A 19714-nucleotide genomic window follows, 5' to 3' on the forward strand; every position below is an offset into this window, starting at 1 on the left:
GGCTTCTCTGTAGTACTTGCGATACAGAACATTCTGTGAGGAGGAAATTAGAATGCTGAAAAAAATGAGTTACGTACATGTTTTCCTTAAACTTGATTGAAAAAAGTTAGATTTACAGACATTATAAATGGATTCATTAATCTTACATGTGGCATCTTTTTTTAAAGCACCGGGCTAGCTTTTTAAAAAAACAAAAACAAAACTCAGATGGTTTTGTAATTTATTATCATTCAACAGCATCTTATATTTAGATCAGGGTTTCAATGACAACATTTCTCTTGCTTAATGAAAGCTGCTGATGGAATATTTTTAAGAATGATGTTGATTATAATGTGCTTATTTGTATTTCCATTTCTAGTTCAGCACATTCTGGTGGCTCAGGTTGGGTAGCAGAGGTATAAAACATATGTTACATACATCAGCTTATAAATCTGAGTGTTAGGGCCAGATCACAGGGTTCTTCTTATAACGATGTACCTTTGGCTCACACTCAGAATCCTTCTTCCGTGATGAGAAAGGCGCTTCTACTCATACAAAGGAAGACATTTTCTTCAGTTCTCCATTCCTACAGCAGACTCCTGTGCTGTTCCTGAAAGCCCCCCAACCCCCACAAGTTACTGTTTGGGGGACCATAGAGGGCTATAGGAGGAAGGAAAAATGTTCCACTCTTGGTCCTTTGGCTCCATCACTATATCTATATAATATATATTTTGTATTGTTCACAAAGTAGAGAGGGATTTTTTGCAGTTAGGAAACCTGTAATACTGCAGTCGTGCTTTTTTCTGAAGCTCTTGTCTTGTCCGGTAGCTTATCTGTCATTCACCAGAAGGGCAATATGGGAAGCATGACCTTACTTGAAATTGTGTTACTCAGAGCAGAGAATTAAAGTTTAAGGACTACTGAAGGATCTTGCATGTGCTCCGAGTTACTGTGGAGAAACTGTATGCTCTTCCAATTTATCTTGATATAGTATGAGTCAGACGAGCAGGAAAAGAGTGCCTATCAAGAGTATGACAGTGACAGTGATGTTCCTGAAGAGCTGAAAAGAGACTATGTCGATGAGCAGACTGGAGATGCCCCAGTGAAAAGGTATCTTGAACCACATGTTTTGTGTTTTATAGTGATCTGTTTTCATACCCTGCTTTGAACTCAATGCCTTCTGTCAACTCACTTGGTGTGGTGTGGACTATGCTCCCTTAAAGGAGCTCATTCTACATTGATTTGTTTGCTGTGTATCACACATGTTCATCTGCCATGGAAGACCTGCACATTGGAGAGGGATCTTGGGCATTCTAGGACTGTTTAAAAAGATGGCTGACAGATCCTGTTGGGCGTCCATGACGGATGTAATCAACTGTATTTCTCTTTGGTGTGTGTGCAGAACAGTGAACAGCTGATCAGGACCCTTGAAAGGCTGAAGGAGCCAGAAAGGAGTGGGAATGAAAAATACGTTAAACTGTCAGTTTAGTCAGATAGGATTTGTGTCTCCAGAGGGTTAGATTGGAGAGACTGTGTCTCAGGAGACTTTATAGGTGTCAGAGCCTATCTGAGACCTATAAATACTTTAGAGTGGAGGCTGTGTTTCAGCCTCGTTTTCAGGGAAAGCAAGCTAATTTTAGTGAGTACTAATTTTAGTGAGGACGGCGGAAGACAGGAGGGCCTGGCGGGAGATGATCCATGGGGTCGCGAAGAGTCGGACTCGACTGTGCGACTGAACAACAATTTAAAGTACTCACTGTAAGGTTAGTATTAGAGGTTAGTTTTTTGTTGTGATGACAGTTGTGGCTACCTATATATGGTTTTGTGGTACCGACCATTAGCAAAATATGGTCAATAAACAGGAACCTAGGGCCAGATCTCTTCCCAGGTTATTGAGGCCCCAGTACTGCTGGGTACAGTGGTACAGGTGAAGGCAACTGGCATGTCTGATGCCTGTCATTGCTTATCATATCCACTGGCGGAATCCAAGGTGAATCCCTGAGAAGCTGGCATTTGTCGCTGGCATACCAACATCTTTGCAGGTGCTTGAGTAATATAAACTTAAGAGTTCAGTTGTTCTTTCTGCCAGTCCTTGGGACCCAGAAATAGGACTGGATATGTCACCTTTTATTAACTGGTTTATGCTAATTTATTTGTATACTGGCATAAACAAAAAATGAGTGATATTGTTTACCCTCCATCATTTGTTTATGCATTTATAATTTATGTGTTTTCACCCAGTGTTTCTCGAGAAACCCTGAGGAGCAAGAAGCGATCAGATTACTGCCTCAACAAGGTGAATGCGCCCATTTTAACCAACACTACACTTAATGTTATACGACTTGTTGGTAAGTGGACTTGTTCCTTGGCTTAATTTTTGGTGCATATTCCATATTGTATATGTTTATGTGAGTTTGAAAGATTGTAAAGATACTTATAGTAAGAACCTCATATTCATTTGCTTTCTCTCTGTGTCTCTGTCTCTCTGTATGTATGTATGTACGTGACAATAATATTTGTTTTGATGGAATGTTATGTCCAAGTCGTAGTGAGTTCTGTTGCTTCACTGGAAATCTGTCTAGGCAGATCCCATGATCCCCAGCATAGCCTTTTGTGGTGGTCACAGGGAACCATTCCAGAAAAGCTGTTTGGATCCAACCCTATTTGTCAAATTTCTATGAACTACCAAACCTGAGTCATAAAGACTAGTGACTGAAAACATTAAAATGAAAGGGAAACCATGTGCACTTCCTGTGCATCTTGTTCATATCACTGTTCTAATAATCACTCTGGATCCTTCTGTCAATTTTCTAGTGGTAGGATTGCCTTGATGTAACCCATTTAACTATATGCAGACTGTTGATCAGGGATGGGCATGAACTAGCTCATGAGCCAAAATTCGGCAAGAACCTGGCCCGGCTCAGAGCTTGGGAACCCATGTTTGGGGAAGGCGCCTTCCCTGAACATTTATCATTCGACTTCTATACTGCTCTGACCCCCCTGGGGGGTCTCTGAGCGGTATAGTTGCCTAACTTGGGCCACAGAGTTTGAGGGGGGGTGACATCCCTATCGACACCCAGGCAGCAAGGCTCCAATGTTTTTTGCGGCATCTCTTTGGTTCCCGGCGTTCTCCTGGCCTCTGGAGCGGATCTTCCTCTGATGATGTTCCTCTGGTGGGCCCGCCTTTCCGGTCCGCAGCCCCGCGGCAGTCACGGGTTTGGTTCGGCTTTTTGAGGCCAGCCATTTAAACCTAACAACAGAGTGTCGTAGGGTCTGCTGCTCTGCTATTAGGTTTAAGTTCTGGCTCACACCCATTTAACCCTTCAGTTTTGTTCTCCCCAGCTCAGCAGTTTGCGTGTGTAACTGAGCATCCTTCAGTGGAGGGGGGGGGGGTTGGTTGGTTGGTTACTTTTTTGCAATGGTTTATTTTTTGTTTTAAAAGTTACCACTTGAAGTCATTAACTTAATCTATAACATGGGAAAATTGTTTTTCATCAATTTCACAGGGAACATAATTGAATTGTTTTATGTGGAGGCTCATTTTCATGCATCTTTGGTTACCTTGTTCTCCCCAAGCTCTTACTGAAACTTCATTACACTTGGGGAAAAAATTGTCTTTGTTAGCTTGACCTAATGGGCAGAGTTGCTGCACTTTGAGTCTTCTGGGATACTGCTGTAGTAAGTTATTAAATATCACCCAATAGTTGTTGGCCCCAGTGCATGCTGTCGTTTGCTGAACTAATAGCCTGTTGATGCATCTGTTTGCTTGAATGTTCAGAATTCTCATCTACAAATCTGAACAAGAGCTTTGGTTTTTATTGTACTTCACAATGTTTGGGTGGACTTGGCTGAATTTATGTTGTTCGGCAGTTACAAGCCAAAAAATTTAAGCAAAGTCCCTGGTGCCCAAAGCTCCATTTTTTAAAACTTACAGTTTTGCTCAACAGTTTCTGTAACAGATAATACCAGATTGGCTGTGGTTACATGGCAAAGTATTGTTCCAAAGATTCTGTATATGCTGGTCTGTGTTTATGAAATCTGAAAGGAATCCATCTCCTTAGTCAGAGATGACTGACTGGTGGTCCTCAGCTTGGATTTAATCCCTGAGGGCTCCTAGCTTTTTAATCAAGTTCAGCTCTTCAGGAAAAAGGGGGGAAATCAAGTTGTAAGAAATAGAAATATTCCACATTTAAATTTTACATTTCTTTTTCTTTTAGTATGTAACATCACACCTTCTAATAGAAAAACGGCCACCCTCTGTAATAATCATGTAAGCAGCAAAAATTAGGCAACCCACAGTCCAAGGCAGGGAGAGTTTTGTGTTCTTGGAAAAAAATGCCTGTGTAAGTTAACCAAGAGTCATGGAATACCGAGGGCTATGGAGAGTCAACATCTCCTGGAGATTCCAGGCCCGAGAGAAGCTAAACTTGCTGTGACTAGGGCTGGGGCGTTTTCGGTGGCGGCTCCTACCTGGTGGAAGGAGCTCCCGGAAGAGATCCGGGCCCTGCGGGACCTCTCTCAGTTCCGCAGGGCCTGCAAGACGGAGCTCTTCCGCCAGGCCTTTGGATAGGAGCCGCCGCCACTACTCAGCCCTAGCGAATTAACATCGAACTAACATTGGATTGCCTGGCCCCTGAGGGTGGAACGTAGTACCAAACATGGCTCTAGGATAACATCAAGGGTAGCTATGTTGAGACAAGATCTTTCTTCTCTTGCTTGAAACTTGCTTCTAATGTATTGTAAATTGTTTATTTTATTGTAATTTATTGTTTTAAATCATATTGTATTGTTTTAACCTGGCACTTAGTGCCCTGTAAGCCGCCCTGAGCCTTCGAGGTAGGGCGGGGTATAAATTCAAATATAAATAAATAAATAAATAAATAAAGGGAGGTAGAAAATTAGCCTGCAAACCCAGACAGCCTTTACACTCCTGGAAGGGGAGATTGCAGGAGGATTTCCAATCTGGTTTCGCCTTTTACTATTCCATGTGGGCCCCAATTTGTGTATGCAGTCTAGAAACTTAGATGCAGTAAATGCTTTGTTACCTGGCACTTGAATATCCGGAAGGCTTATTTAACTGGCATCGCCCAGATGGCAAGCTCTCCCCCTCCCAACCACCATACTCCCATGTCTTTGGGTGTGTGCATGACTCATTCCAACATTGCCAGCCAGCTTGATATTAATGGCCTTCTAGCTACTGCTAGCTACTGACATCATGCTTGGGTGTCTCCTTTCACCTCAGCCTGCCTTGAGAGTCAGCTGTCCTGGAGGGTTCCTGCTGTGCAGGATTGCTTTGTGTTTCAAGGGGGAAGAAGGGTCCCACCAGTCTTGGGGTCTGTCACCAAGCCATTCCCAACAGGATGGGGTTGGGGTGCTGTAGATTCCTCTAGGTAGGGGGTAGGACAGTGCTGTAAAAGTATTTGTGGCACATTTGATTAACTGGCAACACTCATTCCCCATGAAGGCAGGATAGCAGAGCTTTTTCTGTATATTTGTATAGTTTTCCACCTGAGTACTTATGCTGTGACCCAGTTTGGTGTAGTGGTTAAGTGTGCGGACTCTAATCTGGGAGAACTGGGTTTGATTCCCCACTCCTCCACTTGCACCTGCTGGATGACCTTGGGCAAGCCATAGTTCCGTCAGAGCTGTTCTCTCAAGGACAGTTCTGGAAAGAGCTCTCTCAACCCCACCTACCTCACAGGGTGTCTGCTGTGGGGAGGGGAAGGGAAAGGAGTTTGTAAGCCACTCTGAGTGAAGGGCGGGGTATAAATCCAATCTCCTCCTCCTCCTCCTCCTCCTCCTTCTCCTTCATAACCAGGAAGCTGATATTTGCAAGGTCATGCTTACTTTTATTATGGATGTTAGGAAGGGGTCAGATTGTATATCAACTAGACTTCTGTCAGTTTAATAGAATTGGCTTGCGAGTTGACCACCCCTGACCTAAGATCAAGGCAAGTTAATAGGTCTGCCTTTGACTTCCAAAGTAGCTTCTGATATACATTCTGTAGAAAGAATAGCAGACAACAAAGGAAACTTGTGGTGACTGTTCTGAGCAAATGTGCCACCGAACTCAATTGCATAGGATTAACTGGGGTGTAAAAAACCCCAAACAGATTGTGGAAAGTTATATTAGGGATATAAAACGCCAGTGTTGTGGCTTCAGTGTCATGTTCTTCCAACAGCATTGCCTGTGAAAAGCGTGCTTCTCGGACATTCTCCGACACAATATAGTGAGGTGCTATTAGGGGAAGGGTGAAAATACAGAAGTGCAAGTACACAAAGCCAATTATCTGCCTAAAAGAGTCTCTTTGAACTGCAGCTAAAACTTTAATTGGTGACTTTATTAAATTAGGTACTTTAAATGAGTTACGCTGAATAACCTCATTGAAATTCCAGAGGAGAGAACCAGGCTAGCCTGTTGCATCAAATGCAGCAAAGGGACTTGTGGCTCCTTCAAAAAGCATAAACTTTTTTGGGCCTGAGTCTATGTGCATCATCCAAGTATGCTCTGGTTCATAAACACTTATACTGTAGTGCATATGATAGTCTGAGCCATGCCGATGGATTTCTGATGTTTCTGATAGCAAAATTCTTCACAACATCGGTAATTACAATGTTGGCTTTCTAAAGCAAGGGCCTCTGGCAGGGATTTTGCCATTCCACACTTCATCATTGTGAATTGCTTTTCGATAGCAGTCTCCCCCCCCCATGGAATAGTTCATAGTTCTTGTATGTTTACCTTTACAATAACCCTGTGAAGATGATTAGATTGAGATTGCAAAATTTGGCTTTACATGATCATTACAGCTTATTTGCTCTAGAAAGAATGAGAAGCATGTGTAGCATGGAAACATTTTTAAAAAGCAGTGAATGTTGTCCTGATTTGGGGATGCTATGTAGACTTTTGACATTGTATATAGGTTTATGTAATCTTTTCTTCAGATAGAATATAAAAGTACATATATCTAGAATGATATTTGTATGGCACTGTATGGTTTATTACATAGACATTATGGTGCTCTTTAATTTCTTTCAACCTAGAGCAAAAAAAATCCTCCTATTCTTTTCTATTGTCTTCTTGTTCAGATACAAGGGCAGGTTTATTTACATTATTTCCCCCCTGTTTTTCTCCCCAAGAAGGACCCAAAGCAGCTTACATTGCCTTCCTCTTGTCTGTCTTATCCTCACAGCAGTCCTGTGAGGTAGGTTAGGCTGAGAGTGTATGATTGGCACAAGGTCACCCAGCAAGCTTCCATGATAGAGTGGGGATTCGAACCTGGGCTTCCCAGATTCTGTTCCAAACTTTGACCACTACCCCACTTAAGGTCAACTTATGCTTGAGAAAAGCTATTGTGTAGTAAACCCAATACATCATGAAAAACGTCAGTTGTTACATATGAACAAAGTTTGAGTCCAGTGGCACCTTTAAGACCAACAAAGTTTTATTCAAGGTATAAGCTGTCATGTGCAAAGCACAGTTCTTCACATACGATGAAATGGAAATTACCAGTCCATACATGTAGGTATGTAGGTAGGTCGTGCTCCGGAGTGCGCTTAATGTCATGTTCGTTGCATCTATGACACTGTCTAACCATCTCATCCTTTGCCGTCCCCTTCTTCTTTGACCTTCAGTCTTTACCAGCATCAGGGTCTTCTCCAGTGAGCGCTCCCTTCTCATTTGGTGGCCACTGTGGGGTTGCCATAAGTCACCTGCGACTTGATGGCAAAAACCCAAACCACCAGTTCCTCTACTTTATGGATACCTTAACATGGGTTTGACTTTAACACCTGTGCTCTGAGGTTTTTCCTACATTCAGTGGGGTATGGTTCCAATCCTGTGTAAACTCTTAAATGTCAATTAAAGCTCAATTTCGAGGGAATTGTCTGGTACATCCCCTATGCAGATGTTTGATGTCTGATAAGGCTTCCTGAAGTTCTTTACACATTCTGATCAGTTCTGTGTTTTCGCTCCGGTATGTACTATGAATAAGGCTTGGGTGAAAGTGACAGTCTGCCCTTCACAGAATAGCAAGAGAAAATTCAGAGAACATATGGGAGAAACAGGAGAGCTAACTAAATTAACTATGTCACAGAGCAAAAAGTCTAGAAAGGAGCTTACAGTAAGAAGACAAAGCACTCGTTCTAAAATCAAACACCAAACCAACACAGGAGGAAATGGCTGTAATTTAATTCTACTTTAAAGCAGAGATGTACAGTTGTTTAAATTTTATTTATTAAAAAACATAATTTGTTCTTGTTATGTTGTTGTTAGACAATCATTTTCATTATTGAATTTGTTTTAGTACCACTGGTTTCAGTAGAAAAGCCATTCTCCACTACATATACTGTATTGGGGGTAGCAGTTACTGCTAGTGCTGCTATGCAGCCAGCTTTGACCAATAGGTACATCTGCAAAGAATCTTCCCCCAGCTCCCTGGTGCCTCAGGTGCTCTTCCATCAGAGATCCTGGGAAATGTAGCCCTCAGGGTGCTTGACACTTTAAGATCGGGCATCCTAGTGACTACGTTTCCTCATGCACCAAGGCACCTGGGGAAGTGGATGGGGGAGAAGCTGACTCATAGGCCACATGCCTGGCCAGTTACCACAAGCACAGGAAGTTAAGAAGGAGGAAAGAAAGAAAAGGGAGCGGTTCTCACCATTTCCCTCTGACTTTCTTGAACTCATTGTCAGGCTCCAGGGAAATAAATTACAATTTATACAGTTCGAGACCCTAGTGCCGCATGACAGAGTGAGCTCCCGTCTCTAGTTCCAGCTCCTGCCAACCTAGCAGTTCGAAAGCAAGAAATTGCAAGTAGATAAATAGGTACCACTTCAGTGGGAAGGTAACAGCAGTCCGTGCACCTTGGTGTTTAGTCATGACGGCCACATGACCATGGAAATGTCTTCGGACAGCGCTGGCTCTTCGGCTTGGAAACGGAGATGAGCACCGCAACTCTAGAGTCGGATTCGACTGGCTTTCGAGCTGGCTTTTGCTTGCAAAAAGCCTGTTATACCTCCAGAAATGATTTGGGAGAATCCAACCATTACATCCCTGATGGCTCATTATAGGGAAGTGCTGAAACAGGACACGTGCGCTATGCATCCTTGCTTCTGTATTTGCAGGGGGGATTTGTTTATCTCTCTAGCAATCGCCTTTCTGGGGATGTGAGACTTCCCCAATGTGCTTTACCTTGGAAGTGAGGAAAAAAGCAGTACAAAATCTCTCACAATTCCACATACCACATGAAAGTTATCCTGAAATATTTATGACCACAGACATTTGAAAGATTGTGTTTGCTCTTCACAGACTTTGGCCACCACACCCCATTAAGAAGCATGTTTATTGCGTTTTAGAAACATTTGCCTTTCTAGCTGACACATATGTAAACTGGGACATACGATGTAGTTTACCTGGTTTTTAGAAAACACAGAAGGATTTCTTAATTTATCTCTAAGGTGTACATGTCTGCCTGTTAAAGGGATGTTAAAACCTTTCAAAAAGGATTAAAGAAACTGAAGAGTCTCATGTGTATTACCTGAAATTAGATTTTAGTAACATATTCTGTACCACCAAATGCTTTGCATTGTTCCTCTGCATCAAAACAAATCCTTAATTTACATGGGGTATAGAAAATATGGTGCTGGAGAAGACTCTGGCTGGAGAAGGCCAGATAATGAAACTGAAGCTCAAATACTTTGGCCACCAAATGAGAAGGGAGCACTCACTGGAGAAGACCCTGATGCTGGGAAAGATTGAAGGTCAAAGAAGACGGGGACGGCAAAGGATGAGATGGTTAGACAGTGTCATTGATGCAACGAACATGAAATTGAGCAAACTTCAGAGGACGGCGGAAGACAGGAGGGCCTGGCGGGATCTGGTCCATGGGGTCGCGAAGAGTCGGACTCGACTGTGCGACTAAACAACAGCAAGAGACTATGGGCAACGCAAGACACTCTTCCCCTTAAATCTTGTCCCTGTAAAATCTTGTCTCTGTAGAGGCCAAGAACATTTCTTTATCACTACATCATTCTGCATCTTGACACCATTCACGTTCCAAGAACATTTCTTCTTCATTCCTTCCACAAATAATGCCAATTTTTTTCCAACTGTCCTCTGTAAAACTATTAAGCAACTAGTTTGCACTAAACAGGTATCTAAAAAGAAATCAAACAGTTCACCAAAAACATAAGCAGTGTTTCTTTAAAAAAAAAAAAAAAAGACGAGAACCCAAAGTGAAGCAAAGAACACTCTTAATAACGTTCTTCAGTAAAAAGATAGTAAATCCATCACATCGTTTCTTAACGCTTCCAACATAGAACAGGATTTTAGAAATGAGATTCCATTGCACATCGACTGCCTGAAGAAGGAAACTTCTTTTCAGAACCCTTAGGACGGTTACCTTATGAATCTTACTTAGTCTTAGCCATACAATGGAACAAGCCATTGAAAACAGAAATGAGAACTGTGGGGTAGCATTAGCATTAAAAACACACACACCTTCAAAGGGGTTTGGGAGCAACTGATCTATTTGCATAAGACCTGGGATGATCATCCTTTTCTCCCTTTACAGGTACTTTAAGTCCTGGGTGCGGCAAGAGGCATGAGCCTTTGAGATGAGCAAGAGCGGAAAGGCTCTTAGCTCATGACATGTAGCCTGTGGTTCCTGTGTGAGCCAGGCTAGTAAAACCAGTGCCAGACTGGGATGTCGAATTGTATTGCTTTGTGTGTGTATTGTTAAAATTGTATTTTTGTATTTGGTAAGCCATTTTGAGGCGGGGCCATGGCTCAGTTGGTAGAGCATCACCTTGGCTTGCAGAAGATCCCAATTTCAACCTCTGGCATCTCCAGTTAAAAGGATCAGGTAGCAGGTGATGTGAAAGATATCTGTTCAAAACCCTGGAGAGCTGCTGTCCATCTGAATAGACAGTACTGAACTTGATGGACTAGTCTGATTCAGGTGTCAGTTTGAATCTCCATTATGGGAGCAAAGCAGGGTAAAATAGTTAAATAAAATATTTTGTAGTAATCTGAAGAGGTCCTGGCCATGCATAGGCCTCTAACATATGACCACAGTGTGGTTCATGATTGCAGCAGCAATCCCTTTTCCCATAACCACTTGCTTTGCTGGTACATATGTCCATGATCTCTTGGGTCGCATGGTATTTGTTCAAGTGCATGTGTGCCCAGGGATTGTTGGGACTACTCAGATTTTCAGAGATGTATTGTGTAAGCTGACCCAGAGACAGCAGAAAAGAAGAAACCCTTAGACATGCACAGAAAGAAACTTGCAATGTGATGACCTTGGTGAGCCCACTGGGGAAAGCGATTAATAAATGGAAATTATTATTATTATTATTATTATTATTAAAGTAGCAGGACTAGTAGGGTACTTAATGGCCTTTGTCTTGCCCTTGCTCTCCATACGTGTCTTCCTTACCTGTCTGTGTTTCAGTGACTTGGAACCATGGAAACAATTATTTTACAGATTGGTCCCATACATTTCATTCCAATGTAGTTATTTGTATATTCAAAGTCTTCCAAGAGTGGTTTTATTTCACTTTAATGTGCTGGTGCATACAATATGGTACTATGACCAGAGGCACAGCTACACCTCACCATTGTTGTACTTGGGGAAGAGCTTTTGTCACTTCATTATTCTCTGATGTATTTCGAGGAGGAGATCCACTTGACCCATAAATCTCTTTTATTCAGCTGCTGTGTTTGGGCTGGAGGTTACGCCCCCTCCCACCTCCTCCTCTTCTTTAGAAGCAGGAATTAGCCGTGGATGAGCTAGCTGGCATGGAGGTGGAAGCAGTAGATGAAAAAGCCAGCAAGGAGAAGAGGGAAGAGTCTCCTTGCTGCCCTCTGCCCTGTTGCGTCCTGAAAATATAGTTCCCAGGATGCATGACATCCTTACTTCATGTCCTCTGGGAACTAGCAATGCCATCCTAAGCAGAGTTTCACCCTTCCTAAGTCTGCTGAAGTCTAAATAGACTGAGCAGGGTGTAACTCAGATAGCACTGTATGTTCCCTTGAATATACTGAGGGGAAGAAGACACAGGAGAGGAGGGAGAGGAGGAGTATACTCACAAGCTGTATGAGCAACTAGAATAGAGCTTGGGACATTCTAAGCTATTGACTGTTTTATCAGTCAATAGCTCAGTTTTTCACAGTGCAATTCAGAGGTGAGCTGGGAGAAGGGTTGCCTATCTTTAATAAGAACTAGGATAGAGCATGAGACTAAAGAGATTAGTGTGATATTTTTGGAAATGTTGCTATATGTTCAGTATGCTTAAGCCATAATTTTCAGGCTCTTGATTTCAAGAAGGTTATCTGTCAGTCCACCTATAGTCTGACAAAGAAATAGAATCCAGAATGGAGCTATGCAGTTAGCAACAGGCTTACATCCTAATCACTGTGGTCATCAGCGCAGGTCCTTTAATCTCCCCCCTTCATTTGCTCCTGTAATTTGCATGTTCCTTTAGAAAGAAAAAATATGTTGTTCAGGACAATGTTACAGTGAGATCAAAACCTGACTTGTACCCCAAGAATGGGTGGCCAGTCATGTTGACAAGGATGATTTCTGTGAATGTTGTGCGCACATTGATGTTCAACCTATTGCTGGTTTTCCTTCAATGCATATTTGCTTATCCAGATTCCTGTGGAGGTTGTAATCTTCAAGGGTGAAACAATGAGTAGCTACGGAAGTCAGCATTTAAACTTACCAAGGACACTAATGTTTATGGGAAGATCTGGGTTGGGAATCTGGTTACTGGGGGAGTGGGGAGTCGTAGCAGTGAATTTTCTGCATTGTGCCAGGGCATTGGACTAGATGACCCTTGAGGTCCCTTCCTGCTCTATGTTTCTAATCTTAACTTTTGTGGGTTGTCTTTTGTCTTCAAGGCAAATACATGCAGATGATGAACATCTTAAAGCCAATTGCCTTTGACGTGATCCACTTTATGTCCCAGCTTTTTGACTACTACTTGTATGCAATATATACATTTTTTGGCCGAAATGACACAGTAAGTAAATTTTATTACCCTTTAATTAGTGTGTGGTGTGCACGGGTGCAAGCAAGTCGTGGCTATTCTTTTTCTGGAAGGGCCAAAACAATGCCTGATGGAATAGAGAAGCAGTAACAGCTGGAACAGTGAATTGCTGTTGAAGTCCAGTGGTTACAAGGTCAGCAGGTTTTCAATGTGGGATACAAAGTGAAATGTTGTAAGGCAGCAGATATGAGGACTAAGGAAGAACCAGTTTCCGGTTTATGAAAAATAGGCACAGAAGAAGGGGAAGTCATGCTTAGAAGAATTAATTTTATTTCATTCAGTTTTTCAAACATGATATTACTTTAATTCAGGAGCTCCAGCAGGGTGTCATAGTGAGACTTCATAGACCAGGAGAGCTACTTAAATTTCTTTTCCTTGGACAGCTGTGTTGAAGCACAGACAAAAAAGGAACAGTTTTGACCATAGAGGCCTGTGGGTTTGCCTTATAGTCTGACAGAAACTCCGATTGAGAAGTTTCAGGTAATTTAGAAGTAAGCCTATTTTGACATTGGTTCTAGAATTGTGGCACAAGTTGCAGAGGGATTGGCATTGTTTTGGTTAACCCACTTTTAAGAGTGCAAATGAGATGGGTCATCAGCAGGCCTCTTGGCTATTTTAAGATGCACAGACTGAGATGATAGAAAGTGCTTGTGTCTCTCTTAGCACCTCTCAGTGAACCTTTGAGTAGGCTACCTTCACATACCAAAAAGTGTGGTTTCAGATGGCTTTAATGTATTTCACACTTGGCAAAAATAATTTTAAATCTTCTAAAGATGTCTTGAGGACATCAGTATAAACAAGTGAAGGATATTTCCCATGAGATAGCAATTGCAAAACAATGCAGTACAAATCAACTGCCTGATGAACCTTAAAATAATAATATTTGAAATGAGTACTTTATCTGCTTGACAGATGCAAACATGCACAGCATGTTCTTTTTAGAGGGAGTGATATATTGAGATTTGGCTGTTTATAGCGGTGGACAAGGAAATGCTTCTATTAGATTAGATTTGATTTTCACTGGCTATTTGGCTAGTCTTTATTTCACTTTTTTTGCACTTCCTGTTTATATGTTAAAACTCATACCCAGTTCTGCATTTTCCACATCTAGCAAAAGAACAGAATGCTAAGCAGATAAAGGCATAGTGGTTGAATAATGCAAATACTTATTGTGCCTTATTGTTGACTCTGTATTCATAGGAAACAATCAAATTACAAGAAGCCTGGGAATTTAGTTCAGATTTCTTATAAAGATGATGTCATATCCTAGCAGCTCTGAAATTTTAAAACAACTTTGTGTAATGCCTGATATACTTCTTTGGTATGTGCTTTAGACCAGAGACCTTCATCAGAATGCACCCCACTAGCCGTATACAGTGGCCCAAGAGGGTCTCGTTGAGTTTCCTGTTTTTGCCTTGGTTCACACTTGGGTCACAGAAACTCTGGGTGCAGTTATGGTACACTTCCTGCACTGCGTTAGGCTTGGTGGGTCAAAACCTGAATTTATGTAGACCCCTATGAAACTGAACAGCACTACTGCCCTTATGTGGGATTTTGGACCATGAGGTTTCTTCTGATTGCTCCAAATTTGCTACTGTTTTTGCACCACTTACATCCATAGGCAGTGAACTAAGTGTCTTCACTTCCAGGAAATATCTGGATAAATATTTATCAGTTTTATCTCTGTTGATACTTGTGGTAGTCTGTTGAGGAGTAGTGTTCTCTCAGTGTCATGTACTGGTACATGTGAAGGAGAGATCCTCTGGCATATTTTAAAATGCCATTAATGTCTTTTAATCAAGAAGTCCAAATTTAAGCCTGATTTAGATGAGAGAGTGGAAGATCCAGGGTTAAATCCACACATTATAAAACGCCAGGGGTGGGTGGGGTTGAACTGAATTGGAGATGCAGAGCCTGGGTGGGATGAGGAGATTGAGGGATTAACCCTTTGCCATCCTGCTAACTGCAACAAGGGAAAATGTACAGGTACTCTATAATCTCTCCTTCCCTACTTGTAATCTGGTTTGGGCCTGCCCCCAGTTGCTTTTAACTAAAAATACCTACTAGGTTTTCACTGTTAGAGGCTGATTTTGTGCAAGAAGTTACTGTTGTCTTTTTCTTGCATTTCTGTTTGTGCAAGATCTCTAGTGCAAGCAGAAATTTTGTGCTGGATCCCGCTGTCTTTAAACATGAATAGGGACACAAACAATGCTGTATTACAGTTTAATTGAGCCATCCCTCAACATCTAAGCCAGTCTTTGATGGAAGAATGCAAAGCAAAAGCAAGATTCAGTGTCACATTTAAAAAAAAAATCTTTCTGCGTTCTTACTAGAGAAATGCCACTTTGACTATGATTTATGAGAGGGGGGAGGGGATGGAACAATTTCTACCAATTTTTCTTTTTGATTAAAATTCTGCACTGCATCCCATACTGTTCCTGAAGGAACCCTGATTCTCAGGAGCAGCTTTGGGTGGGTGGTGGAGAGGGTGCAGTGGAAAGGGGAGATCTCAATTAATTTGCTCAGTTTGCTATTTTATAGGATCAAACCCATATGTTAGATCAATTCAGCTCAGATATTTGAGGCAATCCTGGTTCGGACACACTTCAAGTGCTGGGTTGCTTATGTTTGTTCATTTGCCAGTTAAAATGCTGGGTGCTCAAAAATGAGGAAGGAATGCAAAAAATAAAAAATAAAAATCCTCTTCGGGGGGCCAAAAAAAGAAATGAGGAAAGAATCTTTGGGAATGTTAAGGATAAAAGTAAACCGGAAGAAATTAGTGGGTGTTGTGCAGGCACTTCTCTCACTGAAAGCAACTGTGTTTACACTGCCAAGAAACCATGATCGTGTAAGTGGTCTTCAGTATTAATTTCTCTAAATCATAGTGGGTGTTGTGCTTAACAGTTATATTCTGTTTAAAATGATAAAAAAAACTTTAAAGTAACCAAGTCTGTTTCTTTACTTTAGCCGTCATGTGGAGGTGGGACACAAGGACATTGGGTTTTTTTAATGCCATTTTTAAAAAATAGGAAAGGTTGTTATATTGAGTCTGAATCAAAGCAACACCTGTGTTTAAACTGAAAAAAAATATGTTCCTGATGTGAACCATATGCTGCCATTTCAGTAATATAAGCTAAGTAGGGCCTGGTAATACAGGTATGCTTCAGTACTCCTATCATGATGTAGTATTATTAACCAAGCAGTTCTATTTAAGCCTTTATAGTTTTCACTGAATTTAAAATTGGATAAGAAGCAATTGCTACAGCTGGCACAATACATTGATACAGTATGTCAATAAATACCTACTGAAAAGCAGGCTCTGTTTTGGGTCTTGTGTGACCTGTGCCAGTACATTTTCTGCTTCGTTCATATTGCACTTGTAACTTTTTAAAACAAAACTGGTTATTTAAGTATTCATTCAGATTGGCATTAAATTAGTTTTTCACCTGGCAAAAATATCTGCTGTCTTATGCCCTTTTCACTAAGAACTCAAAACCCATGGTTTTCCTGTGTCTCATCATCACCATATTGAAATATTTTTATAAAAGTATTTAATCCTCCAGTACAGCTGGTGGCTTGTGTCTCTTGCATGTGACTTTAGTGATGGGTACATTTATAGAATCCTTATTTCCATGTTAGTTTTGGTCACAATGCCATGAGGAGTTCTTATGCGGCATCACAGTGGATATGAGCAAATTGCAAATGTCTTTTGATTTGTTGGCGATGTTCTGGACATACTTAGAATTTATTCTTATTTCCAGTTTGAATCAACAGGACTAGGACTCAGCAGTAGCAGACTTCGTACCACTCTGAACAGAATACAGGAAAGTCTCATTGATGTGGTAAGTCACAGGGCTTTGTCTAAATGGTTGAACTGATCCAGGATGGGAAACTTGCTTAGCATTAGCTACAAGCTAAGTGTGAAGGAAAGAAATGCATTTTTGTCTTGAAATCTGGACTTCCCAATTTTAAAAGGGACTCAAGAACATGTGTGACAGCCCTAAGATTAAGAGGGTTAATTCTTCACAGTTCCTATGTAATTCAGATGTAATGTCTTTGCACCCACAACAAAAGAGAAGCCCTTATGTACTGTTTGTACACTTCATACTGTTCCAAAATTCTTGTGCTCAATATTCACTTGACTCAGATTCCAATTTCTTTGCCATTAATCTGAATTACATTCTGAGAAGACTATTGCAGCTATGATCCAAATAGAAATCCGTACTGAAGCTTATATTAAAAAATCCCTCTAGCTGCATTTCATATTGTGCCTGATCATTTAAAACCATCATAGATCAGTATTGTTTATAAAACACCTTATTTGATCTAATTTGGAAATCTCATAAGCTGTACTAAAATATCGCAGAGGAATGCAGGCAGAGATTTGTCACAGAGTCACATTTTGGCACAGCAGGAGCTAGACAGTAGGTAATCATAGGAGAAATATCCTTTATTAGAAATCTCTGGGAATTTGTTTCGCACAGAATATATATTCTGGTAGACTGTCCCAGTTAGTCTGTCTGATGGAAGGGATATTCTATTTAAATAAGGTGTGATGTGCAGTCCAAATTTTCATAACAGTATAACAGAGTTATTCAAATAATGAGACTTAAATTACATCTTGGTGATGAGAACAAAGGGTAATAAGTACTTTCACCGCTACATTTTCTTGTTATATTTTCAACATCACAAATCTTAGCTCTTAATGTTTTCATTAGCAAGTAAAGCTTTCTCTGATGCAATTGAATAATTCACATTTAAGTTGTCTGGTCCCTCTGCCTAGCTCTGTGTAACTGTGATATTCATTGCTTCTGATAATAAGCTTTGGTTTTGAGGTGCAAAGTGAAGACTTAGCCACTTTGTCAGCATGTCTTTTATATTTATTTATTTATTTATTATTTACATTTTTATCCCACCCTCCCCGGAGGCTCAGGGCGGCTAACAGGCATATAGCTAATAAAACAGTAAAAACAATACAAAATATTAAAAATTTTGCTTAAGTGAAATCTTGATGTGATAGGGAGATTTTCAGAAATGTTGATATCCCCAGATTTTTGTTGGTCGGCATACCGGAGTTTATGGTACGGACTGGGGTGAGCCATACTTTCAAATAAGTATGTAATGGGAACATTTTCTGAGTCACTGTTCATATCCCTTTAGACTGATGCTCCCAGAGTGGAGACACATGCTGAATAAATTGATGGTAGATAGCAACACAATTAATATGGTGGCTGCTTTGTCAAAGATCTGCGCCTCATACTCTTAAATCTTGGGGACAGGGTCAGACATAAGGCTGAGACTTTATAATCCTTATCCCAAAGAATTCCTCTCCCTCACTTCTCTCAGGCTAACTCCTAAATAACTAATTGCCCATCCCTAACTATAATGTCCCAACTACTTTATTAGGTACACTGGCCAGGGAACCAATGTTTCTTAGGGTTACTGCTGTTCTCCATCTACTGTTCCTTAGCATTCTCCTCCCATTTGGCTCCTGTAAAACTCATTGATTTGTATCACTATATCTATCACACTGTATTATCCACGAAGCTGTCACTGAATACTTGTCGTCTTTTTAGCTCATCTCCTGAAATTCCAGATGAGTCTATCAAAATTGCAGTAACCAAATCTTTGTGGAAATATAGTTTAATGGTTTCAGGAAATGTTGGCCTCTAGATTACAAAATGAAAGTTATGGCAATCTTAGAAAAGGCTTTTTCTCACCTTTGTGATAGCTCGCATAGCTAGTGGTTCTAGAGCTAAATATGGAGGGTGAGGTATCTGTGGATGTGCGTAGCTGCATTAAGGTTATAAGTAAATGATCATAGTTAGTGCATATGTGCAGTTGTGCCTTTGGAAAGATATTACAGCTATTTAGGCAAATGGGTGATCAGATATCCACAGCTCCCCCACCACCTATGTGCACAGGCTGCCCCCCCACCCCGGTTCCTTGATATAAATATCCATTGATCCCAGACTGGGATGACTGCAAAAATATATACAGTGTATGTAATCCTGGCCTGGGAGGAAAGGCATCATGGTGTAGCCCAATCTCATCAGATCCTTGTAGCTAAGCAGGGTTGGTACTTGGATGAGAGGCCAACAAGGAAGACTCTGCAGAGGAAGGCAATGGCAAACCACCTTTGCTTTGCACTTGAAAGCACCTTGTTGGGGCTGCCATAAGTCAGTTGCGACTTGATGGCACTCCATATGTACATAATCATGGCCTACATTGCATAGTGATCAAAGAGGGACTTTAGTTCTCATACTACTTGGCTATTCAGCCTTTGGGAGATTATTCCTGGGTCCCTGGTCTTCTGAAGCAGTGATGCATTCATTACCAAGTTTTATAGGATATATGTATCCCATTGCTTGTACAATCTTTTCATTCAGCGGACTGGATCTTGGTTGGAAATCTCTCCCTTATATATAATTGAGTAAGACGCAGCATCATGCAGTGGAGAGAAAATGCGCACCAACAGTGTTGGAGGCTTGAGCTGTCTGTCAGAAGCTTCCCCAGCTTCCATTGGCCGTGTCGCCTAAGTCCTAGCTCAGAACACTCCCCCCCCCCGCCCAACTAGCCAGGGCTGGAGGGAATCAGTGGAAGGCCGGCGCCGGCAGCTCATCACCACTCGCTGCGGCCGGATTCCCCCCTTTATCGCACGCCTGTTATCCCCCCTCCCCTG

At 41.4% G+C, this 19714-nt stretch overlaps 1 protein-coding gene across 1 annotated transcript in view; it reads left to right on the forward strand.

Moving 5' to 3' along the window:
• VPS50 (VPS50 EARP/GARPII complex subunit) overlaps positions 1-19714 on the forward strand; it is a 122331-nt gene that overhangs the window by 71109 nt on the left and 31508 nt on the right. Inside the window, exons 19-22 of the mRNA XM_015420198.1 lie at positions 971-1089; positions 2221-2327; positions 12884-13005; positions 16794-16874. Of these exons, the coding sequence (XP_015275684.1) occupies positions 971-1089; positions 2221-2327; positions 12884-13005; positions 16794-16874 (429 nt within the window). The remainder of the gene's footprint in view (positions 1-970; positions 1090-2220; positions 2328-12883; positions 13006-16793; positions 16875-19714) is intronic.

The sequence above is a fragment of the Gekko japonicus genome, unplaced genomic scaffold (assembly GCF_001447785.1).
Source record: "Gekko japonicus isolate JY-2015 unplaced genomic scaffold, Gekko_japonicus_V1.1 scaffold154, whole genome shotgun sequence".
Taxonomy (NCBI): domain Eukaryota; kingdom Metazoa; phylum Chordata; class Lepidosauria; order Squamata; family Gekkonidae; genus Gekko; species Gekko japonicus.